Genomic DNA, 22853 nt, shown 5'->3' on the forward strand with positions numbered 1-22853 from the left:
AACTCCTGGGGCAATCTGAAGAACACGAGAAATTACTTTAAGGTCGAGACATTACTTTTAGGTCTAAAATGTTTTTCTAGTTCTTTGATAAAATTTAAAACCGAATTTAAAGAATCTTTATCAAAAATATTTTATTAATTTGAAATAAATGTTATTTAAAAAAAAAGAAAAAAGGTCACAATACTAATAATAAAAACAATACTTATACTATGAACCCAAGCATTTTTACATTCGCTTGTATATAAATATATATATATATATATATATATATATATATATATATATATATATATATATATATATATATATATATATATATATATATATATATATTATAAAATAATAAATACTCAAGTTATTGAAAAAGTACATTTATCTAGTTTTAAGATCCTAAAAAGCTAAAAGAATCAAGCTAGTATATATAATTACGTATACAATAGAATGTATGATCAAGTATATACTAGAATATATAATTAAGTATATACTAAAATATATGGTATATGCTAGAACACAGTAGTTTATACTAGAAGAAATGTTTACACTGTGTATGCATGTTTTTTAAATGAAAAAGTGTAAGAGTTTTTCCCTTTATGTTCAACTAAAAATTTTAAATTTGCAGGCAAATCTTTTTTCATCCATTTACGGAGTAAATAAACGAAATGCGAACACAAATATTCAAATAAAGAAAAGAGTTTCTTTGAACGTTGAAAAAACCACAATATGCTTTGCTCCTTTTGCTGAAAAAAAAGAGCATATTAACATTTTTCCATCAAAATTGCTTGAACTTTTTACAAATAATAAATTAATTTTATGAATGACTTTAAAGTCATTCATTAAATTAATTTATTATTTGAATTCATAAATTTGAATTACATAAAATAAGAGCAAAGTCGTGGCTTTTATGTATAATTAAATATAATTGAAAATAAGTAAAAGTATTGGAATTGTGTATTGAGTTCCGTGATAATTTAGTTTGCAACTTGTTGCTTCTCATTCAATGTTATATATCTTCGTTGGCCAGGTAATATCTCACTTGTGTAAAAAGCAAAATTTTACAGGAGACTGAAAAAACTATATATTTCAATGAAATGAAGTTTTAAAAGTAAGAGTAAAAAACAAATAACTAACAAATTATATTATAATTTGTTAGTTATTTGTTTTTTACTCTTACTTTTAAAACCTCATTTCATTGAAATATATAGTTTTTTCAGTCTCCTGTAAAATTTTGCTTTTTACACAAGTGAGATATTACCTGGCCAACGACGATATGCTATGAAGCTTTTACGTGGATAAGTTGTAAACCAAAAAAACTCAAAAACTTATATTTACAAAAATATGGTTGTAGACCCATTTGCGGGAATAAAGGTGACCTAAACCTTAAATGAAAATCATTAACATGATAAAAATATATGAAATAGCTGTTTACTAACACTTAAGTTATATGAATAAATATACCAACAAACTCATAAAAACTTTAGTAGGTAATTGTATACCCTCATTGATAAATAAACCCACACGAGGCACTCGCCTGGGTTTATTTATCAAGTGAGCGCTTTTTTACTGACGCGCTAAATAATCAGTATTATAATCAAAACAGGTGAAATGACGAATCTTTTCAAATGTTTATGTTTTAGTACGAAAATTTGAACTTTTTAAATTTAGTTTAAAATTAGTGCAATTTATTCATTACAATACTGAAGTTTCTTGTTGTTGTTATAATTTTTAGTTTATTTTTATTTTTTAAATGTTAATTTTTGAACTAAGTTTTTATGTTAAAAAAATTGTTTTCAGCATTTTTTTAAATGATCTAATAAACAAAATTGTTTAACAACATAAACCAAAATAAATAAAAACTATTTATATAATTTAGCGAGTACATATACTTAATTAATTTTTTCTTATTTATGAAACTGAATTTAATAAAACTATATTATATGAAATCCTAATATTTAAATTATCAGTTATTTAAATATGTCTGGCCTGATGCAATTTTGATGCAATGATCTGATGCAAGTTCATGATGTTAATTTATGAGCAAAAAGAAGCGACTTTAAAATAATAAAAGAGTATTATACGAAATGCATACGATTGACACCGTGTCTGAAGCAAAATTGTGAGCAACATCATCTTTGCAAGGGCACCGAATTTCATAAGTTAATTTAAATTATTTAATGTTTGTGTCGCAAACTTATGAATAGTTGAATTAACTCGAGACTTTGTGATGTATATTTGAATCCCCCTATGGTTTATTAAGACAATACGGCCAGTTGTTTGATTAAAGAGTACATTTTTGACATCCAAAAAAAAAAATATTAAATCGCATTTATATATTTTTTTCAAGAATGTCAAAAAATGTACTTTTTAATCGCTTGATGAATTGATTTGTAATTTGGGTTATAAATCAATTCATCAAGCAAGGAAAAAGGGCATCGGTGGAGGAGTGAGTATTTTTGTTAAAGATTTATCTATATTCAAAAAGAAAAAACCTTAACATAAATAATGCAGATTGCGAGTCCTTAACTTTTGAAATAATCAATCAAAAAGCTAAAAATACTTTCGTTACTGCTCTGTACAGACCACCCAATTGCAATTTAAAACTATTTGAAAAACATCTAGAGCGCATATTAACTGACACAAGTAAAAACATTTACTTAACTGGTGACTTTAACATGAACCTTTTAAAAACAAATTCTGATTCCAACGTCAGGCGCTTTGTTAATACACTTCTTCAGCACAGTGTTATACCGCTAATAAACAAACTGACGAGTGTAACTTCTTAACTTCTTCAATCATTGGCAATATTATAACAAATAACTACATGATTTGTGAAATCAAAAGTTGTATTATAAAATACGATATAAGTGACTATTTTCAAAATTTTCCGATGACCAATCGCTTAACCATTGAAGGTAATATATTATGAAGATAATATATAACCATTGAAGATAATAATTCCTTTAGCGCCAACATCAGACAAACAATAATTCTATAAAAATATTTCGTGATTTGATACACGAAACCAACTGGGAACTCATAGCTGAGTGCAACAATGCGAATAATGCTTATGATCTTTTTATAAGCTCAATTTTTAAACAATATGAAAAAGCTTTTCCAAAGACCAAGAAAACAATTCATTCAAAAAATCTGCGTAACCCTTGCATGACAAGGGCTTAAAAAATCATCAAAAAAGAAGCATTGGCTCAACGATAACTTTTTAAAAAATGAAAACTTTAAAAAGTGAAAATATAAAAATTGCAAAAATTCTGTTGAAAAATTAAAAAAACAAATTAAAAAAAACTATTTCTCCAATCTGCTCAAAAATTCAATAGAAAATCGAAGAAAAAAATTGGATGTAATAAAAGAAGTAACTGAAAAAAAGAACTAAACATAAACACTGTTTTTCCAAAGCGTTTACAAACAAAAATGAAGAAGACAGATGTTTTTGACAGAAACAAAGTTGCTGATATGTTTAATGAACTCTTGGGGAGGCAAAACGTTTAAGCCCTTTTTTTAAAAAAATATACTCAGTTATGAATGAGTTTGAAATATCCTTGGATGAATTTCGAACAGCTTTAAATTAACTAAAAACCAGCAAAAGTCCAGGCATCGACGAAATCAATGCTATTGTATTGAAATTAGTATTTGATAATATCGAATCGCCTTTTTTAACAGTATTCAATTTACCCTTAAAAACTGGTGTTTTTCCTGACCAATTAAAATTAGCAAGAGTAGTCCCTATCTATAATGGCGAAAACTTTTCAGCATCCAACTATAGGCCTATATCAATTCTTCCTTGCTTTTCAAACTTCTTGAACGTACCATACATAATAGACTATATAACTATCTTGAAATAAATAATATTCTGTATAGCAAACAGTTTGGTTTTCGCAAGAACCATTCAACATATCATGCAATAATTAAATTAGTGAATAAAATTTTGAATGGTTTTGAAAATAATGAATATACTCTAGCCTTGTTTATTGATTTAACCAAAGCATTCGATACGAGATTCTCCTACACAAGCTAAAGATATATGGAGTAACAAACAACAGTCTAAAATGGTTCAGATGGTACTTGAATAACAGAAAACAAGGAGTGTCGTACAACTCAGGATGTACACGATTACAAACAGTTAGTTGTGGTGTACCCCAAAGCTCAATTTTTGGACCATTACAGTTTTTATTCTGTGTGAACGATATTTCCTTAACTTCAAACATTCTAAACATTACTCTTTTTGCTGATAATACGAATATTTTCTTTACTCACTCAAATATAAAAACAATATTTTCCACAGTTAATCACGAGCTGCAAAACTTAAATGAGTGGTTCAAAGCTAATAAACTTTCCTTAAACATTCTTAAAACCAAATATGTTTTATTTTACAAACCATCTAATTCTGTTAACTTACCACTTCAACTTCTCAAACTTATGATCAACATCATTAATATAAAAAGAGACCATTCTATTAAAATCCTAGGAATAGTTTTTCAAGAAAATCTTAGTTGGAAGAATCATATTTTGCACATCGAAAACAAAATCTCTAAGTCAATTGGCGTCATGCATAAAATAAAATACCTTCTAAATAAATTTTGCTAAAAAAATATATATTATTTGTTTATTCACAGTTATATCAACTATTGCAATATCGTTTGGGCAAGCACACACTCTTCAGTACTAAAGAAAATATACGTTACACAAAAGCAAGCCTGTCGAATAGTATGCAATGCTAATAGATATACCCACGCCAAACCATTATTCAGGGAAATTGGGACTCTAAATATTTATGAACTGAACCTCCTCCAAAATTTATTATTTATGTTTCATTCGCAAAACAACTTGCTACCAAAATACTTTGAAAGTCAATTTTCCACCATTGATCACAAATACCCAACGAAGTACTCTTTTCAAAACTTTAAAATTCCGAAGATTTTACTTAAAATAACTGACTTCTCTATCTAATCTCAAGGACCGCGGCTATGGAATTCAATCCTTAAAGACGAAATAAATAACATGAAATCAAAAAATCTCTTTAAAGCAGCGAAACAGCACCTGTTTAACTTAAGTTACGTCAATATACTTAAAGATCAACATTTTTAAAGATCAAATTAATAATAACTACTAAAACGAATTTATCCCTTTTGGATGACAGCAAACGATGATTATACCATGGTTTATTCCTACATATGAATTCTACTTATGGTTGATTATATGATTGGTTTATTTCTACTTAAGAATTTTTAATGTCACGTTAATCTCAAGTGAAACTTATTGCAAAATTGCAAGTGAAAGGGGGCTACAGTCTTCTACTTGCTCCTACCATTGTTCTAATTCTTATCTAATTTATAATTGTATTATTGTTAATTGTATATAAAATAAGTAGTGACTAAATAATTACAAAAAAAAAAAAAAAACTTGAAGTTAAGTTGCCTCGTTAGTGTGTTCCGTTTCCGCCTTTTTTGTTAATTTTTCATTAAGTAAAGGGGTTGTATTTAGGGGTTGCACAGGACAGAAATGATATGTTACCAATGTACAAAGTTACCTATAACAATCGTAAAAAGAACTATATGTTATTTAACTTCTCCTTTTTTCAATGAGAGACACCTGTTTGCGATGATTCTCAATAATTAGAAGTACGTATTGTAACTGCTAAGGATCTTTGACTTTGTTTTTAAATTCTTGGATCAGCTTTACTCCTCGTTTAGCGCAGTCATCAACCACTTCTAACTTCTTTACTACTTTTTAACATAGTCCTTCATCTTAGTCCTATGTTCAACAGGTAGTTGCAACCAATCCACTTGATTAGGTTTCATTTTGAGTAAATCAAGCAGTAGCCAGGAACGCGACCCAATCAGCAACAAAACGTTCAATTGCAGAAACAGAATCATCAAACAAGATGAATACAACAAACTACAGGGTTAAATACCAATGATGCCTGTAAAATGACTGAAGGGTGGCATCCGCATTTGTAAAGTCAAACTCGTAATACCATTGCATGTCGGTGATGTACTGACAATCAACATTAGTGCGATGATGGAAAATTGACTTTGCGAAAAAACTTTTATTTGGAACAGTGCAATGAAATCCTCCCTTTTCTTAAGCTTATAGCGTTGGTCCTGATTTAGCCAGTTAATTTGTTTATCCAACATTACATACTTAAAGATGTATAGTTCCTTGTGCATGAATCTAGCACAATGATAAGCACCAGGTTTCTTGAACCTAAAAATTTTTTTATCTTTACCAGTTCAATAAATTCCCGATAATCTTCTCTTGAAAGTGTATTTTTTTGTAGACAATAGCTGGCCCATTTTAAGACAAGTTTTGCTTGACAATTGATTGGTTTATCTTCGTCATTTAAAATTGCGTTAAAAACATCACAGGTTGAAGACGATCCTTTTCTACTAATATTGTAACCTTCTTGGAGGTGCAAATATCTTCTTTAAATACCAACTTTTAGTAGAAGTTTTGGGCCAACAGCTAAACTTTTTTGAGACCAAAAATAAGTCCAATAAGTCTTGATGATCTTTTCTTATGTATAAAGTTTTTCACACTCTGAACTTTTTCATTTTTTTAACTAGTACACTTAAAAATTTGAAAATTAAAAAGTGAAATAATACAGTGCTACTGTAAGCCGTTCTGAATTGCACGTTTGCTCAAAAATCAATAAACTCCGGTAATAATTAGCAGCTAATAACATAACGTGGCCTTAATAAAGTACATATAGAGTAATTAACTAAAAGTATTTTTAATATGCAAGGATATATACAGAAAAATTTTCCATAGAACTTCCCAGGGAAATTTTATGGAAAACTTTACGGGGAAATTCTATAAAAAATTCGATGAAAATTCTATAAGAACTTCTATGGGAAATTCTCCTTAGGTTTGGGAACTTTCTATAGAAAAGCCTAGGGAAATTCTATGGGAAATTTAAAAGTAGTTAAAATAAAATTTGAATTGCTTTTAAAAAATTTTTATAAAAATGTTGATTTTTGAAAGTTGGTAAAATGATCTGTCCCACCCCTAAATATTTTTCTTTCAACCTAGTTTTTTTACTTGCAATACTTTAATAATAAATAGCATACTAAAAGTTCTTGAATGAATTTTGAAATACTGACTGTGAAATCTTAAAAAATGTTAGAAAATCGGCGCAAAAACTACAATTTACTCAAATTAGGTAACTGTGCTACCCCTAAAAAATGTTTGACAGTCCAAAAATTTTAGAATAATTATTTTTTAATCATTATCCACCTTACAAAAAAGGTTTAAATCAAAATTAACAAAAAAGGCAGAAACGGGACACACTAATGAGGTACTTTAACTTCAATTACTGCCATAGATAATATACTAACAAACTCATTTTTGGATGCATTTCATAAAACAGGAACTTTTAAAACAGACATATCAGACAGAACATTGCGATTTTTTTTTCAATTGCTCAATACTTAACCTCATTAAACAATGCGAAAATTAAAATATATAAAAGAAAAACTAACGAATCTTCTCTTTGCGAATTTAAAGAATCTTTATTGAGAACAAATTGGTCTGCTGTTTATGTTCAATGCTATCAAGGGTTTACAAATACTGCCTATAAGTCATTTATAAACATTTTCCTAGACGAATACAATAAGCACTTTCTACTTACAGAAAAAGGAATAAAAATTAAATAATTGAAATGCCCATGGATTACAAAAGGAATAAAAAAATCCTCTAAGAAAAAACAAAAGTTATACAACAAGTATTTAAAATAATAGGAATCAAAAAAATCTTACGATATATAAACAATACAAAAATTGTTTTGAAAAAAATCAATGCAAAAATTGTTTTGATTTTAAAAAAATCTAAAAGTTTTATTTTTCGAAACAATTACAAAAGCATAGTGCTTGTATTAAAAAATCATGGGATAATATAAACGAAATTATCGGTAAAACTAAATTAAAATCAGAAACTTTACCCTCCAGAAACTCTCTGATAAATTTAAGCTTTTAGTAAATATTGGCCCAAACCTAGCATCAAAAATAAACAATTCGAATAATTCATTTAACAACTATTTTACTGACCATACTAGCTTATTTCCAGAAAAAAATCTAAAGTTAGGGGAATTCAAAGAAGCAAAAAAATCATTAAAAAACAACAAAGCTCCAGTCATCGATGATATTTTCAGCAATGTTGTTATAGATAACTTTTCCTTAATACAAGATCCTCTTTTTAGTACATTTAACTCATCAATTCGAACAGAATTTTAAAGAAAAATTAAAGATACCGAAAATTTTACAAATGTTAAAACTGGAGACATGCATCACTACCCAATTATAGACTTATTTCAATTCTTCCAGTATTTTCCAAGTTTCTGGAACGAATAACCTATTATAGACTATGTAAATATCTAACAGAAAACAAAATTTTTAGTGAATATTAGTTCGGTTTTCTAACGAATCTTTGAACGGAATATGCAATCATTGACCTTATAAACAACATCAGGTCATCTTTTGATAAAGAACAGTTTGTATTGGGAGTCTTTATTGATCTTAAAAAAGCTTTCGATACGGTCAACCATAAAATTCTGATTGAAAAAATGAAAAAATATGGTATAAAAAACAAAACTATTAAATGGTTCACCAGTTATTTAAATAATAGGCAACAATGTGTCATAATTGACGATATTTCTAATTCAAAGCTGTTAAAAATAAAATGTGGTGTTCCACAGAGATCAATTCTTGCCCGCTTGTTATTCTTTATATACATTAATGACCTTCCTAAAGCCTCTACAAATCTTGATTGCATAATGTTTGCAGATGATACAAATCTGTTTTAATCATCTTCTACTATTGATCACCTTTTTGACTAAGTCAATCTTGAGCTTTAACATCTTAAAACATGGTTCAGTGCTAATAATCAATAAAGGTACAAAAAATTAAATATATTTTATTTCACTGAAAGTAACAAAAAAAAAGTACTTTCATCAATCAATTCGTCTCTCTCTAAGTATCAATTTCAATAATATTGAGAGAATCCAAAAAATTAAATTTCTTGGAGTGATTACAAGCAAAAATGTTTCATGGACAGCCCAAATAAAGGCCATCAACACTCAAATATCTAAAAATCTAGTGTTTTTTTTTTTTTCAAAAATCATTTTTATCTCAAAAAACTTAAAAGTTCTTTACTTTTCGTTTATACATAGTCATCTTACATACCTTAACATTGCTTGAGGAAGCGCATACAAAACAAAATTAATGTTTCTTTATCGAAAGTAGAAACATGCTTCTAGAATAATATATTATAAAAACAAACTTAAATAAGCTTTTTATTAAAAGAAATGAAAGCGCTAAACATTTATCAAATTAATATCTATGTTAGTATATTATTTATGCTAAACACAAAATGGGATTAGTAAAAATCTCATCTCAATTTAAATCATCAACTCCCTATGAAAAAATAATTAGTTTTTCGCAATCAGCTAACGATAGTTATTCAAATTCTATAAGAGATAATTACATAGTTCTAGTTCATATGATAAATCAAAGTTTGAACTAAAACAATCTACAATGTGAGAAAAGTCGGATTTTTATGCATATATGTCTAAAAACATAAAAATAATAAAAAAAAAGTACACACACACAAATCATAATACGTCTTGACAAAACGAAATTTTATCACAATAACGTTTAAACTATTTCTGCAAAAGAATCACAATGTTTATGTGTATCTTGCGTAATACCCCAAGGTTATTGATGATAAGACTTATACAGTCTTCTACGAATTCCCTATAACAATATAATCTTAACCCTTTCGTGACAAGTGATTTAAGATTAAATATTTCAAAACATCTATAGCAGTTGGTGAAAACTTTATTTTTGAAATGTGAATAATTTCTTAAGTTAATGCTTTAAACCGTTTGTTAATTGCATTTATTGTTTATTTTATAATTGCAATTATTATTATAATTTAATCTGTTTTTAGTCATTTTTTCATATATGAATGCCTCTTTTACTTAATATCGAAAACGATATGCTATTGTATTTCTTCTATATTTGTTTAAGGTTACATTAAGAAACTATATATTTTTGTTAATTTCAACATGATATATTTTGGTCACGTCGCTAAAATGATAAAAAAAAAAAATTCAAAGTTTTTTTAATTTCTGAAAGCTAATTCTATAACAAAAAAAAACAAGGTCTTGTTAATAAAATTCTGACAAGTAGTTTTTATTTTATACTCTTTTAATTGACCATGATCCTAGTTCGTTATTTTACCATCAGTCATATAGCTGTTTTTAACTCAGATGCGAAAGGGTTAACAACTCTTTCATAATATATTCAACAAATGCTTCCTAAATTTAAAATAATTTATTTAATTATTTTTATTTTATAATCTTCTCTTCTTTTTTAACTGAGCTTTCTTTTTTTCTTTTATTTTATTTTATTTTATATATTTTTTTGTTAGATATATTTTAGCAGTATTTATACAATCTTTTGTGATGGAAATATATTTTTTTTATATTATGAAGTGAAAAAAATTTTAACTAATATATAGTTGTGAAAAAATATGATAAAAAAAAAAAAATTTTAACTTTTATTAACTTAATGTATTTAATAGAAATCTAAATAAAACGCTTTAAAAACAAATCCATGGAACTTATATAAACTACCTAAAAGGTAAATAAATAAACAGAATTTTTTATGAAATTTAATACAAAATATAAAACTAGGATAAAGAATAAATAGGTTTTGTCAACAAAACAAACATTTTCATATAAAAAAAGAAAAAAAATTCATAACAAGCATAACCGAATTTAAAAATAAAATTTTTTTGCTTTTATTAATTTTTCTAAATTTATTATTCTTAATGATAAAAATGCTCCCTCTGTGATAGAAAACAAAAATTTCTGTGAATCAAATGGGTAAAATTCAATATGTCGCATTTTTTTTTTTTTAATTTATATTTGTTAGACCTATACTTTAACAATAATTTATTCATTTTTTTTATCCTTAAATTAATACTTTGTTCCTTCTGAGCATCTGCTCGCTTTGTTGGTTTGTATTTCCTCAATTACATATATTTTTTTCCGCTTCCATTTGGTATTTCTTTGTATTTTGTATTTAAAATAGCAACAACAACAACAAAAAAAGTCATTACGTTTTTTCTTTCACTTTCTTTTACAACTACAAATTTAGGTTTCCAACTAAATTTCAACAGCAGAAAAACTTTTATAATAAACATTGACAAAATCCTTTAAAAAAGACATTTTTAGTAGACTTCTTAAACTCAAACATGTTTTTTAATCTTATTTAATTAAATATATTTGTTTGATCATAATCTAATTAGTGCAATTTATGATTATACTTATACCATTGCAAACTTATGGGTTTGGGTCTGCTTTTTACATGTTTTTGTTTTGACTTAGTTTTACTTTGTTATAAATAACAATTTTATTTTTACATCTAAAGCTTAACATAAGTTCTAAAAGATTTTTGTCACTGGTGAGTTTAATTGTATACATTTACTCATTTTTACTTCTTTTTTGTTTGTTGTTATTCGTTTATGCTCAACTATTACGGTTACTCAATTACTGAAACAAACAGAAAAAAATATGTTTTCTCTAAAATATGTCTGGGATAGTTTTAAGAAAAGAGGTCAGATATAAATTTTATGTATAGGTGTTTAATCTATTTACGGTATATACAGTAGTAAATTTTACAATCATTGTGTTTGTTGTTTTTTTTTAACGAGCTTTGTCCTTGTTACTTTATTATAAACACCAAATTTTTGCAATTTACTAATGATCATAAAATTTTATTTTGATCATCTTTTAAGAAGCCTTTATATATTTAAAAATCTTATAAAAAGATCTTAAAACAAAGTTAGTGTTTCTTTTTTTCTCTAACAATAATATCTTATTTATTTTTTACGATAACTTCAGATTTTACTTGTTGTTTATTTTCACTGACTCCAGTTTCTTTGTTATATTTTGGTTGGTTAGAATAAACCTTTGTAACCATTTGTGTGACTTTGTGACAAATATAATGCGTTTTTTTCTTCAATTTATTGTCGTCAATAAAATAATTAAACCGACAAGAAAGTAATTTAATTAAAATGTTGTATTAACAAGGGTTGCAAACTGCAATCAGTAGTGACCTTTATGAAGAATACAAAAACTTACATTATGGAGAATTTATGTTCCAGAAACAAAAACAAAGTTTCACACTTTTGGTTTGAATTTAAATATTATATTATCGAAGATGTTAAAAAAATGTCAGGTGCTTAAAGGAAAATATTAGCCAATGACTCTGAAGCAGCCCATGAAGCTGTTTTAAATAAAGTACCAAATCTAACACATTTTTTTTTTCTCCAAGTTCTTCACAACCTTGTGAATAAAACATTTTATAGAGTGAAAAACATCTAGTATGACCTCCATTTTGTCTTAATCTAAACAAGAGGAAGATAATGCGACTAACCTTCTATTGTGTAGTTCAACTTCTTCAGCTAGTTTTGCCACATGTTCATCAACCGCATCCTTGGACATTTGATAGGATTACAACTAAAACGGCTGTCTCGAACAGAAGTAATACTTGCAGGTTCTTATCTACTGACCCGTCCACTTGGCTGGAATAGCTGGCTGTATGAGAGGGAGACTGCAGCATCAAAATGAAACAAATATCTTTCCAGAAGAGCATAAAGAGTATCCTGAAACCGAAAAACGTCATTTTTCAAATGAATTTCAATAAAGAGTAGCAAGAAATGGTGAACAAGTGAAGAGGAGATGGCTTATACACTTTCCAGAAACTGATTCAGCCTAATTTCTTCCTTATCATCTGTTTGACCCAATTCCAAAATCATATTTTAGGAAAGAAAGAAGATTTTAACAACTGGAAAAAAGTTCACAGAGCAAGCCTAAATACATGAGACATCTCCATCTCATTTCATTTGTTCTGAGAAATGGATTGAGGCAAATCAGGATAAAAAATAAACAAGCTATCGATCATGGTCTTATCAAACAAATTATCAATGAAGTAGAAAGGAGGAGAAGCATTCTTAAGAGAATCGTATCAGAAATTATCTACATGGCGGACATAATATTGCATTCCGTAGAAGCTTTTCAAAGCTGTACACCAAAAATAATGGGAACTTTCTTGAACTTATCCAACTACTTGGTCAATTTTGGTAAAGCATATACGGCGAATTGAAATGTTTTTTCTTTTTCTTACTTCTCGTATCATCTATTCTTTATTTTAATTTACACCCTGATTTTTAACATTGTATACTTTTGCTTTGATAAGTAATATAATATGTAACCATGAGCGAGATCTCGTCTCGTTCTCGTTTCTCGTGAGAAATGGGACTTCTCGTGAGAAACAAGAAATAGAAAAAACTCGCGAGAAGTAGAACGAGACTTAAATATTATGTTATTTTCCAAATTAAAAATTATTACTATTTCCAAAATGCTTAATAATTTGTTTTTTTAATTAATTAATAATTTAACTCCGTAATTTTAATTAGATTTTTAATTGCATTTTTTAATTAGATTTTTTTTTTAAAATGTAATTAAAAACTTTAATTTGATTTTAAATATTTTTAATTAGATTTTAAATACAAAAACTTTTTGTATAAAATGGTGCACTTTCGACCTAATTTCATTAGTTTACCAGTGGAATTCAACTTGACTCATATTGTTCATAATGAAAAGCAATATTCTTGCCTCATTTCAACGATCAAAAATGTCACCAAGAAAAAACAAAATCTGGAGATATTTTCAAAAAACAAGTGACGGTGCTGAATGCAAGGCGTGCAAAAAGTCTTTGAAAACAAAAGATGGAAACACAAGCGGACTTCATCGTCACCTCGAAAAAAAACACAGCCAAGATTACGTTGAGTATTCTGAAAAAACTGACGACTCTCTGCTTCCTCCTCCTAAAAAGAAACAACGAACCATGGTCGAAATGCTTGAAACAAAGTCCAAATATGACAAAGATAATTCCATTCAAAAACAGTTTGACTCTGCAATGCTGAATTACTTTTGCACTGATCTGACATCCTTTTCAGCAGTCGAAGGAAGAGGTTTCAAGATATTGCTTGACATTGCAAACCCTAAACTGAGCCTTCATCACAGAACAACATATTCAAGAAAGCTTTCAATTTGGTCAAGAGAAGTTCAAGCTGGAATGAAGAGCATAATAACGGAGATTACGCCAAATCTAAAAAGTGCTGCATTTACTTCTGACCTTTGGACTTCTTGAGCTCAGGACAGCTACATCTCTTGGACTTTTCATACTATTGACGAAAATTGGAGACTACATCACTGGACACCCCATGTCCAACAGTTCCCAGACAGACACACAGGTATCTTACTTGAAGGAAAGCTGGATTCTTTCTTAGAAGAACTAAATTTGCCTGCTGATTTGTCAATGTACTGCGTGAACAACCAGGCAAGAAACATGAAACTTGCAGTCAAATTGTCAAAGCGCCTTGACCAATACTTGTGCAACAATCATATTTTGCAATGTGCAGTTCGAGACTCATTTGAAATGACTGCTGGAATGGATGATGCGTTGCAAACATGCAAAGATTTGGCTTCTTTAACTCACCAGTCAACAGTTGCAGCTGAGTTGCTTGAATCAGAATCAGACACTCAAGGAATCAATTTTAGACAGTTACGCCAATCTGTTGACACAAGATGGAATAGTGAACTGGATTGCATGGCTTCTGTCCTAAATCTAAAGAGTGCAATTATCAGCTTATGTGCAAATGAAGATATTTTTTCTTCAAAGACCATCAGTGCATCACAGTGGAAATCAATCGAGAGAGCTGTAGAAATTTTGGCACCACTTAAAGAAGCTACAGAAACGTGGTCGGCTGAGTCTATTCCAACAATTAACACTGTCGCTGATTCTCTTTATTTAATCCATGACAATATTGATCATTTTATTGAGACGGATGGAAAAAATGGCTACGGTGTATGCAAAACTTATATGCAAAAAACTTGAAAAGCTGCATTGAGAAAAGATTTCCTCATTGTCACACTAGAAAACTTATTGAGTGCTGCAGCAAACTACTTAAATTTACAAAAACTACTTAAAAAAACATTGTCTTGTTGGAGAAGTTTCGCAAAAAAATTCTGAATTAATATTTGAAAAAGTTGTTTACATTTGACAAATGTCCTTTGTGTCTGTTTGTCAAAACCATGTTTACATTTTTTTTTTTACTTGGATTTTAATAAATTTGTTTTCAAAAATTGTTAAATTTCTCGTGTCGTCTCGTTCTCGGTCTCACAAGAAGTACTAACTTCTCGTCTCGGTCTCGTCTCGGTTTGAAAAAACCTAGTCTCGCTCATGGTTAATAATATGTTTTATATCGTTAATTTGTAAAATGAACAACATAAAGATTAATGATACGAAGTTTAGTGAAGATTCATGGCTACTATTTTATATGTAATACATTTTTTCAGTTTTTACCATGTGAGTATTTTTTGTAGCTATACTTCAACAATAAATACTGTTTTTTGTTTTTAATTAGTTCTTTGTTTATTACGAACATTTTCTCAATTTTATTTTTTATTTTTATTTTTGTAGATTTGTCCTATTTTTTAATACGATTTTCCTAGTAATATTTCATATTTCTATGTTTTCATTACTCAATTATCTTAAAATTCTGCTTTCATTATTCTTTGAAGTTTTAGGAACGCAGGTTTCTTGAATTAAATATTTTTGGAACAAAAGAATATCAGTGACGCTGCCACTACTTATTTTTTATAGTTCTAAACCTTTTGGATAAAAAAGACAATGTACATATATATATATATATATATATATATATATATATATATATATATATATATATATATATATATATATATATATATATATATATATATATATATATATATATATATATTTATATATATACACTGAGGCATATTCGTTTAGGCGCATCAATTTTTTTCTCTTTATCTTAATTTTTTTCTATGTATTGTCAACTGATATGCATGCAAGTTATAATCAAAATAATTGTTGTGCTGTGGGCTAATAAAAACCACGAAAAAAATTTTTTATGTGTCTTTTGTATATCAAACATGAGAGTATGTTTGATATACAAAAGCAAGTTTTTTAATTGGAATATATCTGTAGACGCAATCAGGTTAATAACGGTAATTATTGATTTTTAATCACTTTTACACAAATAAATTGATAAATTTTAGTGTAATTTGATCTTTTGCTCTGCCAGTATCATTTTATTGCATTTTACGAAATGCCTAAAGGAAAGTATTTGACAGATGCTGAAAAAATACAAATTAATTTATATCGTGGCTCAGAAATCTCACCAGCACTTTCTATACGTGAAATAGCAAAAAAAATTGGAAGATCTGACAATGTTGTACTAAACTACATCGCAAAAGGTGACAATTACGGTGTAAAAAAAGCAACAAACGGCAACAAAGTATTAACAAATCGGCAAATTAATCGAATTCGCTTCGAAGCAACCAAAAATAAATTGAATGCAACACAAATAAAGGATAAATTATTATTGCCTGTCACCAATAAACATGTTGCACATATTCTACGAACAACAGCAAACGTAAAGTGGAAGAAACCACACCAAAAACCAATGTTAGAAAAACACCATAAAATTGCTAGATTACAGATTGCTAAAAACCATACGCATTGGACTCGTGAGTGGCAAAACGTAATATTTTCAGATGAAAAAAAGTTCAATTTAGATGGTCCGGACTCTTACAGTTGTTATTGGCATGATCTAAGAGAAATAAATGACCCACAAACAAAACGAAATTATGGAGGAGGAAGCTTAATGGTTTGGGGTGGATTTTCTTATTAAGGAAAATTGACTCTGTGTTGTGGTTTACCTAAAATGAACTCGATAAAGTATACAGAAATGTTGGATGATGTTCTCATAACTTATATGGATGAAAACATGGACAATGCCATATTTCAGCAACATAATGCTGCAATTCACACATCTAGGCATTTAATGAAATGGTTTAAAGACCACAACATCCCGGTTCTCGAATGGCCAGCTTGTAGCCCGGACTTAAATCCAATCGAGAACGTGTGGGGAATGCTATCAAGAAAAGCTTATGACGCTAAAGCAGTCGGACACCAATTTAAAACTGTTACTGAGTTAAAATGTAAAATCCTTGAAGCATGGTCCGAGTTGGATCAAACTACACTTCAACGACTAGTGGAGTCAATGAAAGGCAGAATTTTTGAAGTGATCCAGTGTAATGGAGGACATACGCATTACTAATTTCCATCTTTTAATGTAAAAATATGACTGTGTCTATAAATATATTCCAATTAAAAAATGTACTTTTGTATATCAAACATAATCTCATGTTAATAAAGACACATAGAAAAAATTTTTTTGTGATTTTTATTAGGCCACAACACAACAATTATTTTGATAATAACTTGCATGCATATCAGTTGACAATTCATGGAAAAAAATTAAGACAAGGAGAAAAAAATTGATGCGTCTAAACGAATATGCCTCAGTGTACTTATATATATATATATATATATATATATATATACATATATATATATATATATATATATATATATATATATATGTATATATATATATATATTTAGTGTGGGCCAAAAGTCACATAGTCAAGGCAATGGAAATTGATTTTCTATCACAAATTAAATTTTATTTGTATCACAAATTTACTTTTAGTAAGCTTTAGAAACTTTATCGTTAAGTGTGAAAAATAACATCCTGCATATGCCTTCCATTTTCTGCTTCACAAATTGCAGCTCTTTCGATTACCTCTACCTTTTCCAAAGTTTCTGGGCTTATTTCTCTTATTTTTCTAGTGATGTTTTCCTTTATCTCCATTAAAGATTGCGGCTTGTTAGCATAAACCTTTTTCTTTAGATATCCCCACAAGAAAAAATCTGGGCTAGTGAGATAAGGAGAACAAGATGGCCAATTGACATCACCAAATCGAGAAATAATTCTTCAATTAAAACGTTGCCGGAGTAATTGCATGCTTTTTCTTTTAGTATGAGCTGTTGCTCCATCATGCTGGAATCACATTCGAACTCGATTTTCAATTGCTGGCCATAAGAAATTTTGAAGTATCGCTCTTTACCTCTCTCCAGTCATAGTGACAGCATTTCCATGATCATCTTCAAAAAAGTATGGCTCGATAATTTCATTTGAAGTTATTGCGCACCATACAGTGCACTTTACAGGGTGAAGTTCTCTCTGATGCACAGCTCTTGAGTTTTCTGTTGCCCAAAAGCGACAGTTTCGTTTATTGACGAACCCATTTAGGTGGAAGTGGGCGTCATCAGACATGGTTAGTTTATCCAAAAAATTTGGTTCATTTTCAGCAAGTTCTCGTAATCGAACGGAAAACTGTAGTCTAGGCTGAAAGTCCTGTGGCTTAAATCTTGGATGAGTTGCACTTTGTATGAATAAAAATTTTGACTTTTCATAACCCTTCTTAAAGATGTTCGAGAAATTCCAAGTTCTAATGATCGTCTTTGGGTGGAAGTTGTTGGATTTTCTTCAAGATTTTGACGTATCCTTTCTTTGTTTTCATCCGCACAAACAGCTTTAGTTCTTCCAGAACGTGGCAGATCACTTACAGCTCCTTGATCTTTAAATCTTTTAACCATGCTCTTAATTGCATTCCTACATGGAGCATCTCTCACATCGAAATGCCTTCGATAAGCTCTTTGGGTTTGAATTATTGAGCCATAATTTTGGTAGTAAAATTTTACAATTTGTGTACGTTGGACGGTACTGAATTTTTCTATAAATAATTTCCATGATCTGAAAAAAATAAAAAATATTAAAAAAATAAAAAATATTAAGAAATAAAAAAGATATTAAAAAATAAAAAGGGTCAGTGACTTTTGGCCAACCCTGTATATATATATATATATATATATATATATATATATATATATATATATATATATATATATATATATATATATATATATATATATATATATATATATATAAATATATATAAATATATATATATATATATATATATATATAAACAATTTTAAAATGTATTCTACAAAATAGAGTGCTCAATGTTCTTAAAAGAACAGAGCAATTATAAACTAGAATTATATATATGTATATATGTATATATATATATATATATATATATATATATATATATATATATATATATATATATATATATATATATATATATATATATATATATATATATATATATATATATATATATATATATATATATATATATATATATATATACATACATTATATATTAGTAAAAAGTTTAACTTTTGATATTTTTGAAATAACAATATAAAGTTTTAACTATAATATAAATATAAATAACTATTTTAATTACTTTATTAAACATTTATAATAGAAAAGTAATCGATATTATAGCAAATTTTTCTATTAATTAATTATTAATCACCGCATGTTAATATCCTTGGTTGTTTTTCAAGCTGAGTTTACCTATGGCAAAAAGCATATTTTTATTCAAATATTTATTCTTTTGAAAAAAACTACGCTTTTAGAAAAGTAGTACCAAAATTATAGTTGAATGTTTTTCTAAACTTCGTAACTAAGTAATAAAACTTAGTAACTAAGCAATAAAAATCATATTATAAAAAGATTTATAAAAATCATTGTAAAATTAAAATATTATAAGATTCTTGACACCTAATTATGTAATACTTACCTAGTTTCTATAGTTATCATATTATGATTAACTAACAAAAAAATAGTACAGAATAAGTAAAGGATCTTTATAATTTTTTGAAAGATATAATAAACATAAATATTAAAATATATATATATATATATATATATATATATGTATATAACAAAAATTGAGAAAATTTCTTTTTAAGACTTGGAAAAATATAAACAGAAAAACAGTTGTTTCTGATACTTTTAACGGAAATAAAGTTGTTTCTTATAACTTTATAATTTTTGTAAGCGTTTTATTTATTATTTACAACTAACTGTTTGAAATATTAACAGATTCTTTTTAAAATATATCTAATTATAATAAATATTGTACCAGTTTCTTACAAATTATTAATAACCGCATCTTATGATCTATTATTGCATTTCAAGGTGAAGCTGGGTTTTCAAGAATCTTAAAGTAAAGTAAATGAAGGAAAGAAACTTGAAGTGAAATAAATGAAGAAACTTGAAGTGAAATAAATGAAGAAACTTGAAGTGAAATAAATGAAGAAACTAGAAGAAAAGTAAATAAAGTAAAAGAAACTTGAAATATGAATTGAAATATAAGTGAAAACTTGAAAAAACACTAAAATTAAGTGAAAGAAGCTTGAAGAAACAAGTTTAAAGTAATGTTGTAAAGATGCTTAAAATAAAAAATTATTTGATGAAACGAACTTTGGCTTTGGTTTTTTTATTGCTAAGCCAGATAGAAGCAAGAGTACAAGACAGAGTGTTTTATTGGCCAGTCAAGCCTTTTATATTTATTAATAATGATAATAAAACAGACGGTATCTTGCCAGAATTGTACAAACGATTAGCGGATCTATGCTATCCAAACCAAAATCTAGCTGATTTTATTTTGGTTAATGAAACATTTAGTCAATATAGCTTTTACAAAAGTATAGAAAAAGCATTTTTTGGTATGCAGAGTTCGCTAAATATAAGTAATGCAGTATGGTACCCTTTATTTATTGTGCCTAATATGAGTCACTTATCTACTTATAATGTAAAGGACGACGTGCTCATGTACTCTCCAAATATTGGTATTATTACTTACAAAGAAAAAATAACGGTTATAAACAAAATTTTTGAATCCATCAAAAAATGTTCTTCAATTGCCTTGCATGCTCTTGTTTTAACTTTTATCTATGCATTACTTGTGTGGTTTGCAGTAAGTGTTACTTACATATTAACTATTATTTGTATATGTTTAAAAAAACGTGAAAATTTTCTATTCATTGACTAAAAAGTAATGATTGGTTTTTTTAATACTTCCTAAAAAGTTATAACAGCTTCATGAATCGGTTTCATGGTTTCATTATATTGAGGGAGTTAAAGACCATGGATTGCACTGCTTATTTTATGAGTTTCTGTTGAGTCAATATCCAGTACAAGCCAAAAAAATTATAGGCAATTGGATATGTCATCGAACCAAAAGCAATTTTAAAAGTCTAATTACACCCTCCAAAAGTGATACCTTTGCTTTTGTGCGACGTGAGCTTCGTTTAGTGTATTCAATCCGGATATTCAAATATCTGATTATCCGGATAACCCATCTTATTTCGACTATTCGAAAATTCGGATAATTTTCATTAAACATCCGCCAATCCAGATATTGTTTGATAAATTAAAATATTATTTTCAAACGGCAAACAACTTAAACATGGAGATAAAAAGATGGTAATTAATCAATGAATGTATTTTTTCCATAACTGTATACTGTATATATATATATATATATATATATGTATATATATATATATATATATATATATATATATATATATATATATATATATATATATATGTATATATATAGATATATATATATATACATATATATATATATATATATAAATATATATATATATATATATATATATATATATATATATATATATATATATATATATATATATATATATATATATATATATATATATATATATATATATATATATATATATATATATATATGTATTTATAGATATATATTTATATACATAGATATATATATATATATAAATATATATATATATATATATATATATATATATATATATATATATATATATATATATATATATATATATATATATATATAAATCTTCACTTGTGATTGTTTATATTTTTTTATTTTAGCTTGTAAATTTTATGAAATATTAACGTGATTTTTTAAAATGTAACAAAAAAAAATTGGCCTTCATTTAACCAATGTTTTTTTTCATAATAATTCAAATAATTTTTTAATAGCTTTAACTATTCAAATCTGTTTTTCGCAAATATTGTACTATTATGTTGGGCCAACATTTGGCCAATGTAGTATTGCACACTTGATATTTTTGGGGATAGTGCTCTTCTAGCTGACCCGAAAAAGCTACCTATATGGGGTAATAGTGGACACATTTAGGTGTCCAGAAATGAGAGTTTTGAAATCCATCTATTACGTCCGAGAAGAAAAAAAACCAATTTTAAGTTGAAAATTTCCTAATTTTTTTACTCTTTCGATTATTTATTAAACAAGCCATAAAATTGAAATGCGTCATTGGAACTTCATGAAATTTTATAGTGATGTACCTATATAGTATGGCTATCAATGTATTAAATTCTATGCAGATATCTTGCTTGGTCGTAAAGTTATAGGCCAAAACGTTTTGCAAAATCATACATTTTGTTAGTGTTGGTACCAAAAGTTTTTAGTTTTGGTAAAAATATTTTGTCTGATTGCCCTGAATTTTTGTACTCTATAGGCAATAGGCAACAATTTTCGTTATTAGAGTTTTGGAATTAGACCATTTGCTAAAAAACTGTGGCCACAAAATCATTTCGAGCCCCAAAATTTCCTTATAAAATTGGCAAATCAATTTTCAATGAAAATGACCAACTGCGGGGTCCATTTTTCATTTTTTGCTACCCTGAGCACCTATCAATATACAAAATTATAGAGCCTCTTGAAAAATATCAAAAAATTGCGACTTTTAGGTCAGTTTTTAGATTTTCATAAAATAGGCCTTTTTTGTGTACATTTTCTATGCATTAGTATACCTTCAAAAATGGAAAAGCAATAAATAACCATTACTTTTTTTGCATGAAAAACTAAAAAATAAAATTAGGTAGTGAAGTATAATGAAATACATGTACACATA

General features: G+C 27.4%; 1 protein-coding gene across 1 annotated transcript in view; it reads left to right on the top strand.

Moving 5' to 3' along the window:
• Positions 1 to 11357: 11357 nt before the first annotated feature.
• LOC136075560 (uncharacterized) overlaps positions 11358 to 22853 on the top strand; it is a 63779-nt gene continuing 52283 nt past the window's right edge. Inside the window, exons 1-2 of the mRNA XM_065789044.1 lie at positions 11358 to 11474; positions 20098 to 20878. Coding sequence (XP_065645116.1) covers positions 20348 to 20878 — 531 coding nt within the window. The 5' untranslated portion in view covers positions 11358 to 11474; positions 20098 to 20347. The remainder of the gene's footprint in view (positions 11475 to 20097; positions 20879 to 22853) is intronic.

Source organism: Hydra vulgaris, chromosome 01, assembly GCF_038396675.1.
Source record: "Hydra vulgaris chromosome 01, alternate assembly HydraT2T_AEP".
NCBI classification, from domain to species: Eukaryota; Metazoa; Cnidaria; class Hydrozoa; order Anthoathecata; family Hydridae; genus Hydra; species Hydra vulgaris.